The 8,763-nt window shown below is 34.4% G+C and overlaps 1 protein-coding gene across 1 annotated transcript in view; it reads left to right on the plus strand.

Annotated features, from left to right (window-relative positions):
- Positions 1-7,288, plus strand: part of LOC124439377 (nesprin-2-like) — a 35,775-nt gene extending 28,487 nt beyond the window's left edge. The window contains 9 exon segments of the mRNA XM_046989600.1: positions 46-4,017; positions 4,107-4,568; positions 4,634-5,521; positions 5,678-5,751; positions 5,824-5,881; positions 5,994-6,068; positions 6,137-6,236; positions 6,626-6,674; positions 6,851-7,288. Of these exon segments, the coding sequence (XP_046845556.1) occupies positions 46-4,017; positions 4,107-4,568; positions 4,634-5,521; positions 5,678-5,751; positions 5,824-5,881; positions 5,994-6,068; positions 6,137-6,236; positions 6,626-6,674; positions 6,851-6,968 (5,796 nt within the window). The 3' untranslated portion in view covers positions 6,969-7,288.
- The last annotated feature ends 1,475 nt before the right edge of the window (positions 7,289-8,763 follow it).

An 8,763-nucleotide genomic window follows, 5' to 3' on the forward strand; every position in this document is an offset into this window, starting at 1 on the left:
TAAACGATTTCATGCAATTTCCTATCAATTTTTGTTTGATTTTAGCTTTTAGAATTACGTTCAACAAAAGATGCATTAGTTCACGACCTAGAAGAAGAGTTATCTAAAAGGAAAGATGATCAATATTCCTTGAATGAAAAACTCGACACTATTTGTAAAGAATTCGATGAAGTCAACAATCATGTCACGTCGTGCGTTGAAGAATCAAGTAAAGATTCACATCTACTTGAATTGCTGGATCTACCGACGACAACACCGGCTGAAATGCGCATGCGTGTTATGAGAATTGTAAGTCGGCTCCTGGGAAACTGGTGCGATTGTGAAAATGAAATTGACAAGCTGAGAAGAGACTTACAGACTACTGAAGAAAGTTGTAAACTAAAGATGGATAACTTAGAAAATGAAAAGGTCAAGGAAAGTATGAATGTTAAGAGCACATGGCAAGCTAAGTTGACGGAAAAACAAGAAGAAATGGAAAGTCTGCAAATAGAAATCGACCACTTGCTAAAGGAAAGAGATATGATTAAAATAGAAATGGAGAACGTTAGGAGTTTCTTAGAAAAGGAAAAGAATGAAATTCTATCCGATAAAGAAAATGCTTTGGAGCAAGTCCAGAAACTGCGTTCAGAAATGAGTAGAACAGAAAATGAGTTCTTTATTGTAAAAGAGCAACTTGAACAAGTGCAAATTGATGCTGAAAAGTTAACTCGAAAAAATGCAAATTTACTATCTTCAAATGAAGAGTTAAAGGAGGCCATCAGGCTGGCGAACGAAAAGATTGAGAGGAAAGAACTTGATATTGACGTTCTGCAAAATGAGCGAAATCACCTTGAAGATAGTTTAATTGAAAAAAACACTGAAAATAGTGAAATGATTTTGAAATTGTTCAATATCGTAAAAATTGAAGATATTGAAAATACCGAGAAGATGAGTGAATCTTTGCCTGGATTGCTTAAAGATCTTGTGAAAAAGATAGGTGATAATTCTAAAATTGTAGAGAATTTGAAGCAGGAAAAAACTCAAGTTTGCAATCAAATACGGCTGGAGTTCGAGACAGTGTTATCCGAAAAAGAAGCAATCTTTAATGATGTTCGTGAAAATTTGAAGAATACTCGTCAACAACTTGACGATATGAGACAGACAAACACAGATCAACTGCATCAAATCAAAATACTGGAAGAACAAGTTTCTGTGCTGCGTGGCGAGTTGGACTTGAGTAAAGATAACAACGAGGTCAAATTAAAAGCAAATGATGACGTAGAGAATACACATGTGATAGCTAAAGAACTCGCAGTATCTCGTGTTGTTGAAAGCGGTTTGATGTCGTCTCCATTATTGAAAGAAGCGTCCCCTGAGGACGAAAGTAAGTTCAGTGTAAATTATATGCGGGAAAATCTGGTTGATGGGGAATTGGAATCCCTGACAAAAAAGAATGACATTATGAAAGAAGAATTACAAGAGCTTCAAAAACTGTACAACGAAAGAAACAATCAAATCTCCTCACTTGTCAGTGAAATTGAGGAGTTAAAATGTGTAGTTGAAAGGTCGAGATTGTTAAATGAAGAACTCACTGAGAAGAATGATCGATTGCAACTTGAAATAAGTCAGCTAGGTTCGGTCGTGAGGGACGAGACTGATGCGAAAGCCGTCAACGAAAAAACAAATGATTTGTCAAAAAGAGTTGCTGAACTGGAAGAAGAGCTTTTGAAGATCTCTGAAGAAAGAACAGCATATGAAAAGTTACGACGGGACTTCGATCATATCGTTTCAGGGTTAAGAGGTGATTTGGAGCGTGTTATAATTGATAGGAATAATACTTTGCAGGCATTGGATGAACTTAGATCTCAGGTGCACGATAGGGATATGAAAGTACGTGATGAGGCTGGCGGGCAAAATGACACCTTCAAGACAAAAAACAAAGGTTCTTCAAAGGATGTGGAAAACGAACTAGAAAGTACGAAACATGATCTGAAAAAAGTGTCTCTAATAAACCGGCAATTAAAGGAACTTGGTAAAACTCTCGATTTGGAGCTAAAAATGGCCAGGAAGGACAAGCAATTGAGTGAAAAAAAATGCCAAGATTTACGAGACGAAATGGAAGAGTTTGTCAAAGAAAAAGAAGGAATTATTATCGAATCCAGGGAACGTATGGCTACGCGCGAAAAACTACATGAAAATGAACTAAAAAAATTACAGACAGAATACGAGTATATGTTACGACAACAAGAAAATAATGAAAGGTCAGAATCTAAGGAATTGACTTTGGCGAACGAAAAACTTCAAATGAAATTAAATGACGCATATGAAGAGATTAATAATGTAAATCAGTTGGAAGAAAATAACATCGCCTTGAAACAACAGGTTGATGATTTAATGGATGAACGTGATATGTTATTAAAGAAAGTGGAGAAGACTGATGATGCATCGGAATTGTTGAAAATTGAAAATGGAGTTTTGTTGGAGAAAGTGAACGAATTAAAAAGTTTAGTTGATGAAGCTGATAAAGAGATTGAGCGTCGTGATGAAGAAATTCTAAAATCATACAAGACTGCAAGAGATAAAAAAGAAAGTGTTTATATAAACAATGAAATCATTCCAACGGAAGTTGACTCCTGTTTATTCATTGAACCAAAAGATCATGATACCAAATCTGTTAATACTTTTGATTACAGAGAGAGGCCTGGTGATCAGTTTGACATTATTACACATAAGTCGGATGTGACGTCAGAGAGTGCAAAACTTGAGCGCGAGTATATACAAACGAGTGGGGATTATGTAAATAAAAATGAACAACAGCTAAAGTTTTTGATGGAAGACTTGGAAAGAAAAGAAAAGGAGACAGCGAAAATGTCAGAGAATCTAAGAAAATCGGAAGACGATTTAGCCTTTGCTTCCCAAGAATTAGAGAAAGTCAAAAAGACATCTCAAAAACTGAAAACGATGGTAAAAAACTGTCGTAGTGAAATAGACTCTTTGAATGATGTCTTATCACAAAGTAAAGAGGAGATTTTGGTAAAAGAACAATGTATTGCTAAATTGAGGAAGGAAATGTCGGAAGTTGTGTCAGAGAGAGATGACTTGTTTGACAAATTGATGTCAAAGGTAAAGAAAACAGAAAATGATAGCGAGCAAAAGTTGAAGGTTTTACAGTTAGAATGGAAAGAGAAAACCATGACTCAAAATCGTCTACTTGAAGATTTGAATGTAGACTTGAAGAACGCTCTTTCGCGTGGGGATGAGCTGAAAGGTCAGTTGGATGTATGGCGATGTAGTTATACAGACATGAATGATAAAGCAAACGCAGCTGAAAGTGAAATTATCACCCTAAGACAGAATATAGAAACACTTCATAATGAATTGAACATGACGAAAGACAAACTACAAAATGCTAATAATGAACTTCTATCAAAGTTGAGGTTTTGCGATGATCTCTCGATGCAATTACAAGAAGAGCAGAAAAGGGTTTTTGACTTACAAAATGAAATGAGTGATTGTTTAAATGAAAAAAATATTTTGATCACACAACTTCAGAAAGAACTTGAAGATACGAACAAAAGCTTTGATGAAATGAAAGAGAAACTTATGGCTAAAAGTAACGACTATCAAAGTGTACTAACTGAAAAGGATGAACTAGAACGTCAATTAGAAGACAGTCAAAATGAAATCCAAAATACAATTCTTATGAATGAAAGCATCTTAACTAAAAAAAGTTCTAACTTGGAAGAAGTTTCCATCCGTGCGGAGAATCTTTCTTCTCAATTAAAAAACACTTCGGAGATGCTCGATAGTGAAAAAAAACGACGAGAAGAACTTGATGATATAACCTGTAGTCTTAGGGAAGATCTAGATGCAAGGACAGAGCAAAAACGAGAACTAGAAACTATTGTCATGGCTTTAAATGTGGATCTTAACAAAGCCTTAAAGGATCGCGAGGAATTACGACAAGCTCTTCGAGTGAAACAAACCTTAACTCAGGGCACCGAAAACCCATGTTTTGATCAATTTGTTTTGGACAAAAGATAAATGAGTTGAAGATCGTTCAAAATAATTTAAGAGATACTGAAGAAGCTTTTTCTTCTGCACGCGATCAAGTTCAACTTTTGCAGAATCAATGTAAACTTTTGGAAAGTAAGTTAACCACTGCGGAGATCAACATGCAAGAAAAACTTACTTATGCTGAAAATGAGAAGTTACATTTGGAAGAAATCATTTTGAGCTTAAAGTCTGATTTGCAACAAAGCAGCAAAACGAAGGAAGAGGCAATTGACGTGTTGAGGAAGAAGCTGGAACATGCAGTTGAAGAACGCGGTGGAGCGGTGTCATCATTGAGACAAGAATACGATGGCATGTTAAAAGAAAAAGATTTTCACATTGCCTCTCTTCAAGATGAAATCCAAAAAGTAAATGAAGAGTTCACCAATCTTGGTTATCGTTTTGAGCTGACTCTTCAAGACAACGTGAACAAAGGGAATAATATCATTCAATTACAAAATCAGTTACATCAATCACATGATATTTTACAACGAAATGATGTTCTTGAACAAGAGTTAAGCACGATGAAAGAGCAAGTGAATGGTCTAGAACTTAATATACATGAATTAGTGCAGTATAAAATGAATGTGATTCTTTTAAGACAGAGTTAGAAGCGTCTAAAAAGAAACTTCTTGATACGGAAAATCGAGTGGAAATGATTACAAAGGAATATGAAGTGGCAAAATCGAAGCAAAAGAAAGAGTTCAAAAGATTATATGATGGGTTACAGTTTGACCTGAAAAATTCTCGGAAACAAAACATAGAGAAAGAAAAGCGCTTACAATGTCTTCGTGAAGAACTTGAAGCAATAATGAAAGAGAAGGAAGCTCTTACGACAAAGATTCGTTCCCCTATGAAGGCAAAACATGTCGAAAAATTGCAAAAAGCTGGCGATCCTTCGGCAAAGCAACGCGATGAAAGGAAAATATTTCTGCAGAATTTTGAAAAGGATGAGCAGGAAAAGGATCAAACTTTACTTGAATTTCATCGAATTAGTGAAGGCCTTAGAAGAGATCTTGAAACAGCGATTAATGATCGTGATGAAAAAACAGAAGAATGTCTGAAGGCAAATATTGTGATTAATCAAGTGAAAAGGTCTAATGATGAACTTCAAGAAGAATTGAAACAACGAGATTCCCTCATAAATTCCATTAAGTCTGGATTGCCATCACAGAACATTGAAAACTCAAATGTTGTTCAGCAGCTACGTGCTGACAATGAAAAACTGCACTCTTCTTTGATGCACGAATCAATTAATGCTCGCGAAGCTATGTTGAAGATGCAGAACACCAATGATGAATTACGGCAAAGTATAACAAAGGCTGAACACGATAGAGAGAACATGAGAAATTATGTGGCTACAAAAGAGATTGAAAATGATGATTTAAAAAGACAACTGGGAAAATTATTGGGCCAGCAACAAAGCCACAAAGTTGTAAAACAACTAACATCCCTACAGCGGGCAGATGTTGTAAGAGATCTTGATGAGGTGAGTGTGTTACTGTTTTTCTTTGTTGTTGTTTTTGCCTGTTTGAATTACAATTCCAGAAAATTAGGTTATAAATATTTTGATATTGTACAATGAAGGCACGTAGTGCCTCATCACTTTGAAAGAGACATTCATTGATATTTTCTTTTTGTTGAGACTGATACAATGTTTAATGCAAGTGTTAATGATGAACCTCATGGTGATGAACAAACGCACAAGCTTCTGGAGAGGTGAGTCATTCTCTTGCGCCATAGAAAACCATCAATCTTTACATCTTCTCTCAAAAAATTCTCATTCCACAGACTTGCTGATGCTGCACGTCTTCAAGACGAGACAAGCTTAAAGATGGTTGAACTAGAGGTATTTCTTTTCGCAAATCAGCTGCTGTGATTGAACTGCAGAATTTGTAAATATGCTATAAGAAGCATCCTGTATCAACGCTTCTATATAAATGTTTTTTTATCTTCTGCAGCAAGCTTTACAGGAGGAAAAAAATCGTCGCGAGGAACTAGAAATATTATTTAACGAAACACACCAAAGAAAGGACGTAAGTATCCGCTGGGTTCTTTTCACTTTTCTTCATGCATTTAATGATGTATTTTTTTGTTGTTAAAGTATCGTGTAAATATAACGGAAGAAGAAGTGATGGAACCTTTAATCACAAGATCGTCAGTTCCTCGCGGGGAACTTTATCAACACCGTGCGACAAAAATCCGTAAGTAATCGTGAAATCATTCGGATTAGTTTGTTTTTTAACAAATTTGTAAGGAAATTGTTTAACAAACAAATGACGCAAATTTATTGGTATTTTTGATGATAAGTGCATGGTTCTATGGAAAATTTTAAAATTAAGTTACAAAAGTTCTTAGATTCTTAAGTGGTTTTTTATATTTTTATATTTTTGTGGCTTGTAATTATTTTATTACGTATTTTTTATTCTTTTATTGTTTGTATATTTTGTAACTATTGTAGGTACAAGACCCTTGTTGATAACAGTGTTCATTCACTGATTAGGCTTCCTGTTTAAAAATTAATAGAAATAATAATAATGAGCCATGAAGTTCAGAATTCACGAAAAATTCCCAATCATTTTGTTTTTTACAGACAGACGCATTCTGAGCCCATTCACAATACGAGGATGCCTTCAATCAAGGTATATCTAAGTCGTTTATGACATCGATATTTCCTAAATTGATATAATTATATAATATCATAAAATACTGTTTTTATCATTTCCAATGAAAGTTGACTGATGAGTAATAATGTGCAAGTTCTTCAATACACAATCTTTTCTAGCATTTTCATATTAACGCATAATTTTTTTTATAGCGGCCGTTTATTCCAATTTTTGTGTGGTCAAACAAGAGGAGGCTGGCCAACAATACTCTATCTTATGTTCATACACTCTGTCCTTGTAGTTTGTCTTTACTCGATCTTTATGTCTTAGTATATTGATTACATGGTAGGTTCTGGATATGTTGCAAACACTCTAAATACCCTACCACTATAAATTGTGTGGTTTATAAGGGAAGACCAATTATGTTTTTACAGAGATTGTCCAATCATCTGCCTGGATGATGATCCAAAAGGACACGCATGATTACTCTTACTAATAGTTTACATTGTGAACAAAGAATGCAATTAATGTGTCATTGGTGATTTGTCTATAGAAGGAGAACTTTGTATATCAAGCTGCTTTAGCAAATTTTGATAAATAAGAATAACGTACATAACAAAAATATATACGTAAGAGCATTTATTCATACACATGTGTGTTGTAGCATTAATCAACTTTCATATATCTGTACTTCGTCATTATATAACATAGATTAACGAAGGCCCTCAAAGTCAGAGCTGTTATTACAGCTCCCATTCCTTTGCTTTTGCATCTCATGACTTTTCTACCCGAGGGTATCCTGAAGATTTTATTGATATAGTGAAGATCTTCCTTGAGATGTCATGTCTTAGGCGTAGTGCCTATCTCAAAACTTGATAAAAATGCTAATTTTTAAGACATTTATGGCTGACTTTATTGCTCAGGTGAAACGGGTTAAACCATTTAAAGTAAATTAATATTGTGCTTATAACAAGTTAGTTCAACTTATTTAAATTCACTGCGTACATTCCTTTCAATGGGTGAAATTCCTTCAAAGGTGATGCAAAGGTGATGGTGGTTCTTTAGAGTTTAAACCTGATGAGACATACAGATTGGTTTGTTTTCATTGGGTTAATTCACAGATGCCCTTCACTACTCCATAAGTACACGAGGCTTGCAGCGCCGAGAGATTTAGCTAACCTCACAGGGCTTTCGAGTGCATTTAATCACTAAGGCCTGTTTCAAATGTCGAACTTAAAATGAGCCGAACGCATTTAAAACAAAAGATGATGAGGAATTTCATCTCATTTTCTTTTGTCTTTAATGCATTCGGTGCATGTAAACTTCGACGTTTGAAACAGGCCAAAGTAATTTAACTACAATGGTCATACTTTGTGTGCTTCACACACTCTGTCAATGATGGTGCAAATTAAATTTTTGAATACTTAGAGGTGATTTTTATTATTTCAAGCTCAAATTTGGGGTTGTTTGTAATGCAACCAGTAACAGACGACTTGCAAGGTCGAATTACTTTTAATGTAAAGTTATAAAAATGTCTAAATCTATTTAAAGAAAATAAAAATATTCTGCATCAAAGATTAAACATCTGCAAAAGCCTTTGGTGGTCAAACCATATTGGAAACAATCAAAACATGTTTGTACAAACAATAGAACTGTTTGTGCATTTTTACACATTTTTACGCCAAATACTATAGTCTTTCCATTTTCAAACACTTTCACACCAAAGACTATACTCTTTGCATTTTTACGCCAAAGAGTATAATCTTTGCATTTTAACACACTTTCACACCAAAGACTATAGTCTTTGCATTTTTACACATATTTTTATACAAAACACAATAGTTTTTGCATTTTTACACACTTTTATGCAAAAGACTATAGTCTTTGTATTTTTAATCACTTTTACACAAGACTATAGTCTTTGCATTTTTACAAACTTTTACGCAAAAGACTATAGTCTTTGCATTTTTACACACTTTTACGCAAAAGACTATAGTCTTTGCATTTCTACACACTTTTACGCAAAAGACTATAGTCTTTGCATTTTTACACACTTTTACGCAGAAGATTATACTCTTTGCATTTTTACACACTTTTACGCAAAAGACTATAGTCTTTCCATTTT

Source organism: Xenia sp. Carnegie-2017, unplaced genomic scaffold (genome assembly GCF_021976095.1).
Source record: "Xenia sp. Carnegie-2017 unplaced genomic scaffold, XeniaSp_v1 HiC_scaffold_19, whole genome shotgun sequence".
Lineage (NCBI taxonomy): Eukaryota > Metazoa > Cnidaria > Anthozoa > Malacalcyonacea > Xeniidae > Xenia > Xenia sp. Carnegie-2017.